This window comes from Crocodylus siamensis, chromosome 9 (assembly GCF_052110815.1).
Source record: "Crocodylus siamensis isolate JL-2025a chromosome 9, ASM5211081v1, whole genome shotgun sequence".
In the NCBI taxonomy this organism is placed as follows: Eukaryota; Metazoa; Chordata; order Crocodylia; family Crocodylidae; genus Crocodylus; species Crocodylus siamensis.
Genome location: NC_143403.1, coordinates 48,748,444 through 48,765,926, shown reverse-complemented (window position 1 = coordinate 48,765,926; position 17,483 = coordinate 48,748,444). Strand labels below are relative to the sequence as shown.

Genomic DNA, 17,483 nt, shown 5'->3' with positions numbered 1-17,483 from the left:
TGCCATGGGTAACACTGCGCATGTTAAGGCACAGCGGGGTGACAGCTGCAGGGATGGTGGCCCTTGCTGTGATGCCTGTCAGGTGTTGAGGAGATCGGTGCAGGGGGGTTCTGGGACCCTGCACCCCTAGCTGCTGACAGGCAAAACTGGTGTCAAGACTCTGTCTTGGGACAGCTGACTGCCTGTATCTCCTTAGCCTGGTTTTGTAGGTGCTAATTGATGCTCATTAAGTTATGTAGTAGCTAGGTCCTGTGTATTGAGCTGGTCCCCGAGTGAGTTCTGATTGATTGATTGGTAACCCATAACAGCAGCTCAGCAGTCAAGCCTGCAGTAGTGTCTCCCCTCCCTGCCCCAAGACAAAGTCAGTCCCACAGTACCCATGGCACAAGTTTCGCTGGTCTGCAGCTTGAGGGCCAGCACCCCTCAAACCCTAGCAACAATCTTTGTGAAACTTGGCAGGCTTTGTGGCCTCAGTAAGAGCTACCATCTCTGCAGTTTTCACCCCACTAAAGTTGTAATGCCTAGACGTGACATGAGTTTTGCTTTCAAGAATTTGGGTTGCTGTTCCCCCAAGCCCCTGCACCAAATCTTCTTGAAACTTGGGAGGCTTCATCCTCTCTGCAGATGATATCACCCCAGAAAGTTCCATCCAAAATCCGACAAAAAACAGTAAGATATCTATAACTTTGTTTCCCCATTATACCCTATGGTCAGATCTCTGACATGGCTCCAAACGGCTTCGGGAAGCTGAATGAGGCAGCGCTTTGACCCGGATGTGCTGCTTTGGACCCCTAAGTGTCCAAAGCTTCTCCGGATCTGAAGCTCTGTCCGAAGCCTCGCACAGCCCTAATCAGCACCACCCTGGCTCCTCAGCAACAAGGAGTCATGGCACAGAGGAGGGGATGAGGAGAGAATGAAATAGTTTACTGCAAGAGGGAGCTAAGAGGTCTTGCAGCAATGAGATACAGCCTCTGGAGATCCCCAAAACACTTGCAAACCCCTGCTCAAGGGCCAGTTAGAGAGTCACAGCTATTAGTTGGTACTTGTGAAGCACTAGGGCTCTTTAGGGAGCTACCCAGTTACACTAAGCACTTCAGGGTAGTGACTATCCATCTGCTGGTATAGCACATAGCGAAACAGCATCCCAGCACAGGACTAGGGTCAACATCATAATAAACACAGTAAAACAAAGAGCACCAGCTTCCCTACCTTCCAGCTGCCTGGAACTGAGCACACCCTGGCTGCTGCTGTTTTAGGGCAGCAGCGGCAGAGTCCCTACTTGGAGGCTATGATGGTACACAGGAATGGGTGGGGTCCATACTACTGTAGTTAAGAGGCAAGATTTCTCCCAAATGGCTGCTCTACAAACCTCAGTTTAGGAGTTAACTTTCTGTGATGGGGATCAGGGGGAATCTGGCAAGTCTGCCGAAAGCTACAGGAAGAGGCATCTGGCTCTCTGGTCAGGAACAGATGCTATTGTTTAGTATCTAATCCCATTGCTCCTGTCACTCTAGCCTCACTGTAGTAGTTACCTGATCCTAGTTACATCCCTGACATCCAATACTAGACAGAGTTAACCCAGGGGAAGCCTGTAATATGCAGGGGCTCCCTGACCAGTTTCAGGAGCAAGCCTTGGAAGTTCTGATGCTGTGCCAAGACAGTGCATGCATTTAGCTCCACAGGGTAGGATGGTTGTGCTGCAGGTGAGAATGCTGTAGCCAAGCTGACTGGACTCCCAGGAAAGCCAGGCATGTGAAAAGGGTGTGGAAAGTACATTTAGCCAAAGCAGCTGGCTTGATGCAGCTATCAGCCCTGCATGCTGAGAACTGGGGCAGCAGAAAGGGGGACTCTAGCCTGCACCCAGCTGTCAGAGGAGGGTAGGAAAAACTCATCAGCACCCATATATGAGAAGGGCAGCATCAGACACAGGGAAGTCACTGCAGTGGAGCTCTCAAGTGATACTGGACCCCAAGCCCCCTGCTTCAGCCACATAGCAACCAGGGACAGCAGACCAGCTGAGCCATTCCAGTCTCCCAATGAAGGTTCAGGAGAGAAAAGGAATCCTGCCACTACATGCATGGATCCTTCAGAGGGTTGTATAGAGACACATGGTCCCATGGGACAGAATATAATGCAGAGACAAGAGGACCTTGATGAGCCCACCACAGGTCATGCCAGTGTGGACTCCTGGCTGCCCAGTGCTGTTCCACCTGGACAAACCTTTGTGGCATCTTGCACCTGGCACTGGCAGCAGCAGCCACAGCCAAGCAGTTCACCCAGGCTCTTCTGCCCCAGAGGAAAACAGGACAAGGAGACAGAGAAAGAAGAGGGCCTTACATCAAACTTGCCAATATTCTGCTCCAGCTTGACCTTGCTTCCTGAAAGGTACTGCCATGCCCGGCCCCGCAGAGAAGGCGGGATCCCCTTCTGACAGCGCAGCCGGATCTGAAAGGCAGAAGGGAGACCAGCAGTGAGACCTAGGGGGGACAACAGGGACAACCAGAGGTAGGAGTGGCAGTGTGACAGCAGGGGAGGAAGTGAAGTCCTCAACCCTCAGGCACACCTGAGACTTACTAGCCCCAAACAGCAGTGCCTCTGGGTGGAGTGTGGCAGCCCCACTCCAGATGCGTCACAGTGGAAGTAGAGTGAACAGTTGATGCAAGAGGATTTTACAGTGCCAGCACATGGATTTGGGTCAGAGGCCCCCCAAGCTCCAAAGTCTGTAAGTCTGCACAAGCCACTGGAGTGCAGGGCTGGATTCACAGCCTGCTCTAAGCACATGAGAACAAATCTCACTAGCCCATCCTCCCAGAGTTGGGCAGTTCCCTGCCCTAATACAAGGTCGTTCTGCCTGCCCTATGCAGCCACTACCGCTTCCCTGAGGCTAACCACTTGCAGTCTCCTGCTCCCCATACCCCAGATCCCTCTATGCTGCTCCCACTTTCTTCCTGGAAGGTGGGAGGCAGGGATACTTCATTTGGCAGCTACAGTAAGTCGCACTTCCTGCATCCAGCACTGAGTCATGAAATAAGCGAGCGGACAACCTGGCTGATCTGCACTAGAGACTGGAAGTACAAACACCTAGCAGACTCCAGAGCTCAGATACACATGCACACCCACAACACAAGGAGACTCTTGGGACAGGGCAGACTTAATCCCAGCTTCAAAATTGCTCAGGAACACCACAGAGTCAGAACCCCCAGAGCACCATGAACCTGCTCACACCAGGAAACAGATAAAATATGCAAAACATCTGGTCTACTTCCCCATTTCCTGCAAACAAACTACCCAGCCTCAAGCCCCAAGAACTTGGCTCTCAAACACCAGAGACATTTTCCTGCCCCTCTGGCAGCCCACATCAAGCATTAAGAATAACTTTCATTCCCAAGTTGGCGAGTTCCTGCACATCACTAATACTTGACTAGACTGCAGGAAGCCAGACCCACAGACAGCCCCCCTGCTTTGGGGAAAGGGACTCATTCACTGGCTGCCAACTATCTGCCCAGCTGGGTATGGAGCTGGGACTGCACACCAAGAGCCAGACTTTCAGGATTTCAGTGAACATGCACAATCTCAGGCAAATAAGCACTTCCCAAGCCAGTGCAGCTCCAGCCCTGCTAGGCCCAGGAAGAGGCCATGTGGGGTAGCAGGACTGCAGATCAACAACTCTGTGAAGAACTAGGAATTCAGAGCACTCTCCTGACACAGCAGAGCCACTGAGACTTGGCAAGCGATTCCAATGGCCATGTGCTGCTTGCTACTCAAGCTCCCAAGTCTTAGCTCAGGTTGCAGCCGTGCTGGCCAGGCAGGATATTGCGGAGGTGCACAAAGGAAAGTTTAAAGCCTAAGCAAGACTGAACAGGAGCTGCTGGCGGGGAGAAGGGAGGGGCAGCTGCTGCAGTTCCACATCCACGTCAGCAGCATAACAAGCAGCACTGACGTCAAGAACCGCCATGCTTGTCCAGCCTGCACAACGCTGGAAGCCATGCTATGCCCTCACTGACACTTTCTGTTCCCAGCAGGGCCACAGCATGAGCAGGAACAGAGCTACAACCAGGCTCCCACCCCTGTTGCTTCTTAAACCCTGCTGCTTGATGGCTGAGCATCGCCTGCCAGAGGAGCAGCTGAGCACACAGTGACAGCAGAGGACAGCTAGCTCAGTGGATTGCAGGGCCTCCGCCACAGGGAACGGAACAGAAATGCTCACTGCTGCTTCTTATCACTCCCTCCTTGTGGCCCAGATGCCAAGCAAGGTCTCCAGATGGGGCTGCCAAGTGGGGTGGAGGGCATGCCTGATTAGGGAAGGAAGGGATAGCCCGACTCAGCTACAGCTATAGGTCACCCATGCCACCATCAGCATATGGCTCAAATCACCACCCCACCTGATTCAAGCATGGAGTGGAGAAAGCCAGAGTTTGTCTAGGCTAGCACCCCACCTAGCAGCAGCCAGAGGAAAGCATAGGATCAGCAGATAGTTACAGGAGGTCCTATCCCCAGAGGAAGTCCCTCCCTTTTCCAGGAAGGGCTGGGAAGGAGGCTTCTGCAGGCTAAGGGCTATAAAAACTCTGCAACAAGAGGTTCATGGTACCAAGCGCTCATGAGGATTCAGACAAGGATTGGACATTTGCATTCATGACAATGCCCACAACAGCAACACAAAGTAGCCATGCATTGCTTCTAAGGAGGGATGCTGCCAGAATGGCTGGAGCAAGGAACACTTCCATCAAGATGCCTTTCGGTTAGGGGTAGAATCAGGGAAAGAAACACCTGTCAAGGCCAGTTCTGGCAATGCATTCTTGCTTCCAGGTAACTGCAGAAATCCCAAAGCCAAGATCAGTAGCCACAAGCCATTGCACCTAGCCATTCCACAGCCTGCAATTTGGGAAGCATGTGCTCTGTTATAACACAAGTCCAGACCAGAATAAGACTGAGTCCACGCAAGAGGGCAGGAAATCTTAATATAGCAATCTTAATGTGGCCAGGGAACGGAGAGAGGTCTGAGCTAAGCTCACATGCTCCTCAGACATTTGGGTGGGAGAAGCAGCCATCCATGGGCTAAAAGAAAGGCAGGCTGCCCCAGCTGTACTTTCAAGACCTCAACCACGCTCAGAGGGCTTTAGTGATGCAGGAAGGTGCTGTGAGGTTTTGTAAAGATAGAGCGGTTAAGACCTTGCTGTGTGCTTCCTACTGATACCAAGGAGACAAAAGGTCAGGCTGATTGGTTAAGCCTAGACTCCCAGATGGCTTATAAGCACGGGCAAGGTTCCCAGCCAGGTCTCCAAAACCCCAACCAGGTCCCTTCATTTAGTAATGCCAGAACTGACTCCTCCGTAACTCCTGGCCTTGCAGTAAAGGAGTCTGTAGAATGACATTGATGGCCAACCTAGGAGAGGGAGAGGAATGTCCCCAGGCCTATCCCAGGCAGCTGATACCAGCCGAACTAGCTTGCCTCACACATAGTCCAGCTGTCCCAATCAGTGCTGCAGTGAGTTCAACACCTCTTTGTTCACCTCCTTGTGTTTAAGGAATGCCCTGGGACCTGCTACAATCCTATTAAGCCTGGGAAGGCAAAAAGGGGTAAGTATGTGCAGGATGGGATCCAAAACCATTCTCCATACAAATCACAGTTCTTACATTACATATGCAAGGCTGTATCAGGGACTTGGGAGAACCTCAGTCCTAATCTCTCCTCAGCTACTTGTTATATGGCGCTGGGCAGTGGGAAAACTGAAGCACAGAAGTTGTAACAGGCTAGTGACAAAGAGGGTCACTTGCAAGTGCCTGGAGATGCTCTGTAGGTTGTTTTTCAAGCACAGAGCTTGGGCCACAAGTGGGAGGGACCACTCTGGAATCCTTGGCCAGCTGTGTTCCAGTGGTTTCCTTGCCGGCTTCGACTCTGCTGGCCAAGGGGCTGAGCTCTGAGCAGCCAGCAGCAAGGCTCTGGAGGTGGGCTTTAGTCAGAATGAGCTGGAGTTTGTTACAGCCATCCAAGAATTGCAGGGGCCTTTCCACATAGCAGTCAGAGACAGGGTGGAGAAAGGAGCCCAGCCCTACTGAGCCCCAGCGAGCCCTAAGCACTGCAGAATTTTATTGCTTTTCAGAGCCACGTAGCAAAGATGCCTGATGTCATAAGCCTGCAGGGAGAGGACAACCCCAGAAGCCATTCAAGGTTATGGTTTAATATTGGGGCTCACTGTACACTTTGGTTGAGGCACAACACATCCCTCCTGTGAGTCCCATGGCACCAAACTGCACTGCCAATCCATGTGCCCAAAGTTCTTAAGCATCCAACCCCCTTCCCCCTCCCCTACAATAACCATCCTTTAGTTTCTCCATTGAAGGAGTGGCTGCTTTTGTTTAAGGCCACCAGGCCAAGAACCCTGGCCCGAGTTTGCTGTAACACTGCGTGCCAGTTCCCACCCCCGCCCAGCCCTTCATTCCTGGAAACACGCAGCACTTCCTAGTCTAGTGCCAGGGCAGTCCCAGATCTGCTCTGCCTGAACAAAATGCCTGCATGGACCTTGAGCAGCATGGGCTTTTTCTTCCCAACAGGAAGTGGTTGTGCAGTGCTTAGGCCAATAGGCATCTCCAAAATGCTGACAGCTCCTTCGAGGCCCTGCCCTCTTCAACTGGCTCTATGGGTAGGAATAAAAAGAGGAGCTGCTGGAAGCAAGAACAGCTTTGGCCCAGCAGTTCCTCTGGCTGGTTAAGTAATGCATCTGCAGACTGACACTGAAGCGTGCAGGCTCATCCATACAACAGCTTCTGACTGGTTTTGCAGTCACATCTAAGCCTGTCCTTCACCCCACACTTTCCAAAAGGCTGCACACAGACAGGATGGAGTAGTGCCCAGGGGCAAGTCTTGAAGGCATGCAGCTGTGCACTGCAGATGTCAGGTGCATAACTGGGTCTTCAGCAGTCTTATCAGACACTGAAGAGCCCTAGAGAATGAACTCTGGATGCCAGCACCATTACAGCTGATGCCCATTCTCCCCTGCTAGAGAAAATGCCTCAGCCTTCCTACCTCACAGCCCAACCTCTTCCCAGGTTTTGGTCAGCCAACTTTATACCATGTGGCTCCCCTTGCCTCCTACTCAACCCATGAAGTACCACCACCCCTACCTACTGTTGCTCTGTAGCACCCAATATAAGCTTCCTGTCTCATTCACTTATAGCTAGAAGACACATTACTTTTGCTTACTACCCAACCTGTGGTTATTAACATCCAGCATTCAGGTTTACAGCCTGAAACTCTGCCCTGGTGCAAAGATGGAGAGAAGAGGAAGCACTGTCCACAGAGATACCCAAGTCCTCAGTGGAACCATCCTGCCAGGGGCACAACAGGAGGTGAGGGGCCCAGAAAAGACAACGGGAAGCTGAAGCAAAGGGTGGCAGTACCACAGGCATTGCTAAGCAGAGTGTCCCCAAGAGCCTGAGAAGGACACGCCACTCCCTGCTTGACCTAAGAGGCCACAGCCTAGAGAGTCTTGGAAACCCACAGAGACAAAGGAACCCACAAGGCAATGCTGATGGGCATCATAGAAGAGTCTTGATGGCAGTGACCGCTTCATCCCCACCCCCAGTGTCCCCCCCAACTCATTGGCAGAAGGCAGCAAGCTCAGGAGCAGAGTAGCAGGGGGCCCTGCAACAGGAATCCGGTTGTCTGTGAAGCCCTAACAGACTTGCTGCTCCCCCGTGTCAACCCAACCGCTGAGGTTAGGCAGCCATGCCAACCATGCTCTGCTATTTGGAGACTGAACACCAGCACTTTGGTGCGGCTGTCAAGCCCAAGGTTATGCTTGTGGGAGAACTATTTTCCAGTTGCATTGCGCAGCCAAGACCTGGCTCTTGCCCAAGCCCAGGGAACTATCCTGACGCATTCTGAGCACTGCACACTGAATAAGCTCCCCTGCCAAGACCCTCGCCTTATAAATCATTACCACCTTTCTGCAATGGGACCTGGACAAATATTTGCTTTGCTACATGCTCTAGTGAGGTCGTTTAGCTGCACAAAGTCAGAAGTACTGGGCTCAGCAGCTGGCGTCACACTGTTAACTCCAGCTGGTCATTTCATAGCACCCACATGGGAGTTTTAGCTCCCCTGGGTTTTTCTGTACAGATAGACAACACACATCAAGTAGATACCAGGATGGGGGGCTTGGCTTAGGCCCTTCACCAGCTCTGAAAGAAGTGGATTTAAAGGCCGACAGAGCTTACAATTTAGAGAAGGCAGCCACTTCTAAAGTGAGCCCTGGACTAAAGCAATTCCTGCAGAGCCTGTCAATATTAGAGCCTCCCCCTGCCAGAGACACAGGACATGAGAAGTCCACAGGAAGCCATGTAAGACGCAAAGCTGGGCTAGCAGACAATACAAGAGCTGAATGCTTCACCTGGAAGTAGATTATGTGGAGATCTCCCTGAGAGCACAAAAAGTGTCTGAGTAAGACCACAATGACACTCGAGACAAAAAAATGAAGGTAGTTTTCTTGTGTCCTTGTCAAACTAGATGTTTTCTCCAGAATATTAAATAAGCGATGGCTCTTTCCATTGCTGCAGTGAGGTCCTCCTTTGTACAGCTCTCACCAAGGAGTTGGCAAATGAGAATGTGCTCTATAGTTTGCACTTGAGTGCACTTATATACATTTCTGTCGTTTGAGTAGCCCCATTTGATCATGTTTGTTTTTGATTTCCCAATTTGTGTGCACAGGCAATTCATGGCCAATTTTAGATCTGCCTGTTGGCCAACCTAGATCCACCTCTCTTAGAAAGTCCTCCTGGGGTTCTTTTTGGCTCACTACCTTTCTTTGATATTGGGTGGTACAATGCCAGACAGTAAGTACAGGCTATCCCTTGGTGTTGGCTTTAGACATCCTGCTTTTTCATTACAGCTGTCACTTAGAACTGGGTACATTTTCTTGGCATGAACTAATAGTTTCTATACTGCATGCTCTGCAGTGGAGTAACACAAGGTAACAGCAGTGGTTTGTAGTGTAGCTGGGTCCACCCCCCACTTTGGGGTGATCAATTTTCAAAGCATGTTGTTGCAGGCACTGACTTTCCTTGTCATCTTCTCTACATGTGCTTTGAAGGCAAGTGTTTTGTTCAATGTATCCCTCAACTACACAGGGTTCAGCTGATTTGTCAATGGGATTCCATCCCAGATGTTTAATTTTCCTCTGCACTTCTCCATAGTGTAGGTGAAAAGCTGTGACCCATGTCTTGGTTAGGTTGGCACAAAGCTTGTTCTTATTGTAGTGATCCGAGAGGTTGCTCAGTGTGCATGGCAGCCTGTTCGACAGTGGCGAAGTCCTTCTCTTGCAATGTGATGCATAGATCAATGTATATTAAGCTCCTTGTATTACTCTGTACGGGTTGATTATTGGTATATGTTAAAGAGGATCAGTGCTAGCATGCTGCTCTGTGGGAGACCACTTTGTTGCCATCTCCAGAGGCTCCATTTTTTGCACAGTTCTATCTAAAAGCGCCTTTTCTACAAAAGAGATCAGTTGTGGGTCATATTGTAGACGGTGGCAATCAGGTTTTGGTTACTGACTAGGTCAGATAGGTCTATAAACCTATAGATAGGTCTACAAATACAGCACTTGTCACCATCCCTTTCCTGAATCCATCTTCTTTATGCTGGATGATGTTTAGTATTTGGCCAGTGCCAGACTTGCCTGATCTAAATACGGCTTGTTCTGGTATTAGATGTTATTTGATATCAGGTGAAAGGTGACTGAGAATTCATAAAGCCTACCATGACAGCACTGACACTGGCCTAAAGTTCTCTGGGCCAGAGGCATCCTTAGCTAGCTTTAACAAAACTGTTACACAGGCCTGTTCCCATAACCTAGGTATTCTAAGGCTTTTAAAGGAAAGGTGAAGCCATTAGTTTCAATTTATGGCTTAACCACAGAGCTGGGTTTCAATAGGTCTAGAAAAAGACCATTAACACACAGCTAGATAATGTAGGCATCAGCCCTATTACAAAGGCACAAAGGGCTGTGTGCAGGAAAGCAGCATGCACTGGCTGATTACTTCCAGGAGGGAGTAGTTCTTCAGAGGCAAGGCATCCACAGGGACCAAGCTGCAGCCGCATGTTCCCAAGACACTTGTGGGGTCTCTTACCAAGTCATATCTGCACAGTGATCAGTCCAAGCCATGAGGATGGAAGTTGCTCAGGTTTTCAAGTTTGCGGGCGAGGCACTAACACAAGACTGGAGACCACACCTTTGAGAGTTAACAGAAAGAGATAACAATGGGAGCAGCTAAGACTATCTGGGTTCCCAGGTGTTCCAAGCTGTTCACAGGACACAGTAAAAACATAAAGGCAACAGAAGTGGCAGAAGGATTTCTGTCTTAGGAAAGAGCATGCCCAAGACACTGCTGGGGCAATAGAGACACTAAAACCAATGCAGCTCAGAGCATCTTAGAAGTTCAAATAACTACGAGCAAGATGGGCCCTATATTTCAAAAGGAAGAGAATGCTGCAAGCAAAGTAAGGAGGCAGCTCTGACCAACATTTACCCCTCCATAACCCCCAGGAACAGGCTGGTCTATACATAGTAATTATAGAACCACCGATGTAGACGCGAGGCACCCCATTACACTCCCGGTATGTGGAATTCTGGAATTCCCATAAATTGGCATTTTTGCTCAACTTTGAGTTGAGCAAATGCTTTTCTCCTCACACCTCCTGACACCCTTCAAAAAACCTCATGGCACCCCAAGGTGCCCAGCACCTGAGAATCACCAACAAAGCCTGCATGTAACTTAAGCTCCTTGCATCTTGTTATAATTTGTTCAAAAACTTTAGAACAATGTCATTCAGCACCCAAAACAACAAGGCTCCACTATTCAGGAATTCTGGGAACCAGAGCAATAAAGGCATGCATGGTGCTGATTTTTTAAATTTCCATGCCACCCTCTGCCCCCTCCCTCCTTCAGAGGGCCCAGCATCACATCCAAAATGTACATTTAAAAATATGTAGAAAAACCAGAAGCATTTTACATAACTTGATCAAAACACTAGGGAGGCATCTGTTTCATTGCAGGAGCAGGGCGCCCCAGGCCAGAAGGCTAAGCAAATCAACTTGAGTCCACTGACATACTCCAGACCCAGAAGTTAAATATGAGGCTACCTCAGGTTCCTTTCCAGCATCCACTCTCGAGCCATTCGTTTCCAGCAGGCACTGGTGCCAAGGCTGGGGTGGCCCCCTGAGCAGCCTTCTAGAGCATGTCAATAGATACAGGTAGGCAGGGTGTGGCTCAGCCCCATCTTCCAAGCCCTGCTGCCAATGTAATCTAGACTAGCCCTTAAAAGTTTCCAGGATTCATCTTTAAGAACCAGTGACACACTGTGCTCAAGCATCTTTCTCTGTTGGCAACCCAGATGCTGCAGCACAGGTTCAGGAACTAAAAACAGATGTGTGAAATGGACTAATGCTATTGAGACAAGTCAAGCAAGCAGCATCACCTGGGAAATGAGGACTTTGATGCTCAGTTTAATCAGCAGGAGACAAGGCTGGGGAGGGATTACTTTTAATCCCAGTTTCATGCTATGACTGTGGCATGAAACAGTTGCCCAGAGCTCTTGACTACCTAAATATAGGATATCTGCCTTTGGAGAAAATGAGAGGTGATGGAAGCAGAGAGATTCCATCCACTTCAGATTAGAAACACAGATCAGGAAGAGAAGAGTGTATATAGCACCCAAGCTGATCCACTACAGCTGCCAAGGCAGTCAATAGCCCCAAGCGATACAGGATGGGAACTATCCAACAACAGTGCCCTTGCCCTGGATGCAACAGGCCCTGTGAAAAAAGCCTCCTGCTGTGCTTCCCAGTGAGTCACCTCTGAGCAGTGCTCTGCTCACTCCTCTGAGCAAGGCTGAAGTGTCCTGGAGAGGATGCCCCATCCCAGAGTATTCCTACCAGCACCCTAGAGGCCAGCCAGACACAAGGTGCCAGAAATGACATGGTTCAGCATTAGGCAAGCAGCACAGAAGGCTGGAGGCAGGAAGCTTGCAGGCACTCACCTTCTTGTGCTTCTTGGCCATCCACTTGTCCCAGTTATTGAGCATGTCCAGCCACTTGGACTCCCTCTGCCTCAATACCTCCAGCGGCACCTCCTCCAGTCTAGGGAAAAAGACAACAAGAGAGGAGTCAGTAGGAAAGGACCCCAACCTGTGAGGAAGTATCTAACGCTTAACATCGACCCAGTCAGGCCAAGGACAGGCAGGTTTACCACCACTGGAAGGGTGTTTGGGCGTTTATGTAGAACAGCCCTCAAAACCCCTTCAAGACCCTTTATGACTCCATTCCTCCCTACCCATTCACCTCTTACCAGCCCTCCTTCCTAGCAGTGACATCAGCTTTGCCTCAGCCATCCCATTACCCATCATGCACAGAACCCTCTTCCCAACTGAAGCCAGGCAGCTCCCTGCCACTCTGTGCAGATATCTGCCATGATGCCCATCGGGGCTACTTAAGAACAGCTCAAAGCACAGGTGGAGACAGCAAGTAATAGACACCAATTCTCTCAAGGCACAAACTACAGCCACTACCACAACAGAGCCCCCACCCCTAGGTGCCACAGCTTAAACAGGCAGCTCCCACACAAGTCAGTTTTTGGTCCCAACCCAAGAGTGTGAGAAAGAACAAAATCAGCCCAAGATGAGCAAAGCTGTTCACAACCCAGGAACATGTGGTCACCTCTAAGCCAGAGGCAGCCAAGAGCCCTCCCTCAGCTCTGCATGGAGCGGCACTGACTCCTCAGAGCTCTGAAATCAGAAACACCAGGATGTTGCACTTGTTAGGCCCTGCATTGGGAGCACCAGCATCCTACTGCCGTGGGGACCTGATGTTTACACCAAGACCTCTGCAGCCCATGATGCCATCCAGCTCCGCTTCCTAACCATTACAAGGCTCAGGGTAGTACAGTGATTACAGCACAGATCTAAGAGCATCAGGATGGCTTCCAAGTCAGTGAGCAGGCACTGGTTCCCCCTCAACTCCCTTCCCAAGTTTCTGCAGTTTAGTCAGACCAAGGTTTAAGGCTGCAAAGCCAGGGGTCCTGGTCTGGCACTGCAAGCCAATACCTATGATTTCAGCTGAGAGTCCTCTAGAGCAGAGTTATCAAATATTTTGCCCACAAAGTCCTGCCATCCAGCTCTCAGGGCTTCCTGCGAGTCTGACCAGACCTACATGGGGCATGGCATGTACCTGTGGTGCGGGGCCAGTCTGTGGGCCAGACTGGACCCACGGACCCCCCCCCTCCCTCTTCCCCTAGGATACCTGATTTGAAGGCTGCTCCAGTTGGTCTGGGCACAGGGCCCAAAGTGGCAGAAACAGGTGCCACAGCCTGGCCAGAGTGGCAGCCATGCTGCACTTACAGTACCCACACTGGCAGCTACAGGGCCCAAGGCTGTAAGTAGCATTTGTGAGCGGTGTGTGCAGCGTGGTCCTGGGATCATGTACAGATGGGCCAGGGAGTGAATGGGAGGGGTCCAGGGGCCTTATCCACCATGGGGACCTGCCCTGCACCACTTATCTTGACACACCTGCTATAGATTAACAGCAAGGCTCAGGTACCTGGCTGAGGACAAGGAAAAAGGCAGCTCTAACTAAGAGGAATGCAGCGAGGATCTCTCAAAGACATCTTGTCCCTGAACTTGGTAGCCGTTTTACTCCTCTACTGGAACTGTGTTTTACAGCTTTTACTTGGTCTGAAACAAAGTCACAGTCCTCTTCCTCTCAACCCAGATGGGAAGTAACAAGACAACTATTCCACCAGAAAAGGGAGCAGGCACCAAATCTGGGCAGTTGGAGAACTGCCACCTACCCACTGTACAGAGTGGCAAGAAACAGGGTTAGATCCAGGGCCTAGACGTGGCCTGTCAGTGGAAGGAAGGTGGGGCTTTCAAATAGGTTCCCCTAAGTACACCTCTGCACAGAGTCCCAGAGAGAGGCCTCAGCAGGGGCTCTGCTGGCTTGGAAACTGGGTTCAAATAGCCCACAAGAAGGTATCTGACAAAGTTAAAAAACCACGGAGGAGACTTAGTGCATCAGAAAGCCACAGCCCACCCTAGGCCAGCTTCCCCCTGCCCTCCCCCCAGAGCTGGAGCATGACCATACATGGGCTTTCTACAGGCATTGCAGTGCTGAGCCACTCTTTACAGGCTAGCGCTTTGTTACTGAACAGCACTGTCAGCTACAAACCTAATGCTGGAAACCTTAAACCAGCCAGGCCCCAGTGCTTGGCTCTCTTTTCCAGCCCTTCCCCCACCAAGCCATCAAGTGGCCCCTAAGGAGGAAAGAAAATTTTCCAGCAATATTTGAGTTTAGATCTAGTCAGATTTAACCCTTGAATACATGGGGCTCCAGGGGGAAAGTGGTTTGACACCTGGACAGAATCAGAAAGTTCAGTCCTCAAGGCACAAAAAACAAAACAGGCTTCTCTTTAACCCCCCCAGAGAATCACTCACCACAACAGCAAACTGACTTTCACTTCCACTGCAAGATCAAAGCCAGTGTCAGAATTGCTCTCTGCCCACCCTGCCCTTTCTCGCTTTGACTACACTGGATCAGGAAGTGATAATAAACATCAGCCCCTTGGAGTGGTTATTACATTTCAGGCCATGCATCCCAAAGGGCCTCAAAACCACTAATGCATTTACCCCCAGAATGCAAAAAAGTTATCCCAATTTTACAGACTAAAGAATTAAGGTGCACATTATCCAAGGCAGAACAGACTTTGAACCCACCTCTTTAGGTCAGGACATTCGCTACAGAACCATTTCCTGGCTTTACAGCCCTGTGTTGCAGACCTACTACAAGACCTGGTTTTCTTGATGCTACAGCCAGCAGTCATGGGTCACAGGTGGCACCAGAGAGAAATGCCCAAAGATGTTCTACGTGGAATGAAGGAGGGACAGGAAACATTCGCGGACCGCCAGATCCTTCCTTGGAATCCACAGCTCTAGCATTTCCCCTCTGAGGTCTCATGAAAAACTTGTGCACAACAGCAGGGGAAGTCACTTCATGCCAAAAGCATTAATTTTTAGGACAGTTTATGCAGCAAATTTATTCCAAAAGAAAATCCACTTAAGCAAGCCACCCCCACTGCAGAGGATACTGCCAAGTCCTCCATTCCCCCCGGACCACCTCTCCACCAGATAGAGGAGGCTGGTTATCCTGCCTTCTGTTAGATATGTTGATGGCTGCTTTACTGCAAGTTCAGCCACGTATGCAGCCTTACTCTCTAACAGGCCTGCAAAGTGCCTAGCTTTCTGGAGTAGAGAGCACTCAGCCAGGCTGGTCACTAGACAGTCTGGATTTGAGCCTGCTGGAACCAAGCCAGGATGGACTGGATGCCACTAGCAACCGATGGCTAAAGCATGCATGAAATGAGTTTTGTGGGTTCCCAGTCCAGTTTTGAGTGGATGGAGTCACCAGATACCCCACTGCTGGTTTCTTGGCTCCTGAGGAACAATGGGGTTTAATGCACTGGGCTAGGTCCTAGGCTTAATTTGGCATGCATCTCAGATAAGTTGCGTTTCTCCATCCTGCTTCTCCAAATGCATAATGGGACCATGGTGCCTCTTCTCCTTACCTCCAAAGGCATCATTTTCCAGATACATGGGGTCTAGCACAGAAGGGCCTGAGCTTGGTCAGCATTTCTCTACTTGTACAATCAGTAGCATTTAGGGACAACTCCAGCTACCTCTCTGTTCCGTGCCCCCAAAGCCACAGCACATTAGTGACAAGGGTGTGCACGGGGAAAGCTGCTCTATGCAGTAACCATTCTTTAGAAGACACAACGTTCAGCCAAGACCTTTCACTGACATTAAACTACTCAAGAAAATGTTACAAGAGAAGTAGAACAGAGGGCAGTTGCATAACTGGAGTGGGGCAACAGGGGCGACTGCCCGAGGCACTGAGGTAGATGGGTGAGGGGGGGTTAAAAGAAAAAAAAAAAGTGGGGGGCTTTTACCACAACCACGATTATGATAGCAATGGCCACTAGAAGTGGCAGCTGCCCCAGGTGTCTGGCCACATTCTTACACAGCTGCAGGGGAACCCGATAAGAACAGCCCATCTAATGTGCAAGGTCATATGCTTGTCAGGTCTCCAAAACCTGGATACACAGGGGACCAGGCATAACAAGAAGCCCAGTCAGGCCTGCTGATGCACCCTTCACTCTGAATTCATCTGCTCTGGCAGCTTTCACTCAGCCTCACACTTCCAGGTTTTGCAGTCTGAAGCCTGGGGAGCACCCCCCTCAAACACAACACAAAACTTATGGAAAGAGAACTTCATGCCAGCAGCCAAATCCAGCTCTCAGGATACACCTACTTAACAAACCCTGTTCAGCTAACCTCGGCTTTTAACTGCTGCTGGCTGAAGCTGTGCTAACTTAATAGCCACAAGACTGACCTGAAGCCAGCAGACTATTTGAAGCCCTCTCAAACCCACCCCGTGCCTTCAGGCATAACAAAGCAGCCTTGTTCAACAGCTCCCCATCACCATGCTTCCTCCACACCAGAAGATGGTCGAACCTGTTCCAAAGCAGTACAACAAAAGGCCATTCAGGCTGTGTTGGGGCACAACAAGGAGGGGAGCTCAGCCACTAATTCACTCCGTATGGGGCTGGGATTCCTGGTCAGCTGACGAGCCAATGCTTCTCAAAAGTCTTTTGGACTAGGAGCTGAGATTGACAGCAATCCAGAGGGAGGCTCCAACACTGTCCCAGTCCAGTGGTTTACAACCTTTGGTTCATGGACCCCTGGGGGTCCATAGACTATATGTAAGGGGTCCATGAAAGATTATTATAATCAAGCAAAAGTATAACCAAGCAAAATACTACCTGCACTTACAGTTCAAAGGAGTCTGCACCTCCATTCAATGTTTCCAAAGGGGCCTGGCAAATGAAAAAATGTTGAAAGCCACTGTCCTAGTCCATCACTCTCCAGCAGAGGAAGTCTCTGGGTAACTGTTGTCCCAGATAACTGCGCGCACACACAAGGATCAACCTACACATGCTATAGGTAACTCTTTCTGTGACTGCAACCACCACTTGAGTCCATCTGGTCCATTCAGGTATTACCCAGGGATTGCTCACCCAGAAGCCTATCCACACATCAAGGGACCCTTCAGTGCTACAGCAGAGTCCCTAACAGTGGATTGTGCCGTGTGCTTCAGAAGACTGGGCCTTCAGCCTGAGCTGGAAACGTCCTATTCCATCTCAGGACACAAGTCCATCTTGCAGGGCTAGGACTTACCATACATAGGGGTCAGACTGAAAGCAGTGCAAGGTCAACAGCAGCTGCCTTAGGTCCCGTAAAACACTTGCCCTGCTGGATGCTTGGGCCAGCAGCACTCCCAGGAAGCAGTCTGTAGTCTGCCACAGCTGTGCAGAAGCAGAACCACCTGCCTTTGTAACGTGCCACAGAGCAGCGAGTATATGGGCTTGGGTGCTGACAT

At 50.3% G+C, this 17,483-nt stretch overlaps 1 protein-coding gene across 2 annotated transcripts in view; it reads right to left on the bottom strand.

Moving 5' to 3' along the window:
• TBC1D10A (TBC1 domain family member 10A) overlaps positions 1-17,483 on the bottom strand; it is a 37,045-nt gene that overhangs the window by 13,419 nt on the left and 6,143 nt on the right. For both annotated transcript variants that reach the window (XM_090062215.1, XM_090062216.1), the window contains exons 2-3: positions 12,038-12,137; positions 2,338-2,445 (exon numbers count right to left, since the gene is read on the bottom strand). In XM_090062215.1, coding sequence (XP_089918341.1) covers positions 2,338-2,445; positions 12,038-12,137 — 208 coding nt within the window. The remainder of the gene's footprint in view (positions 1-2,337; positions 2,446-12,037; positions 12,138-17,483) is intronic.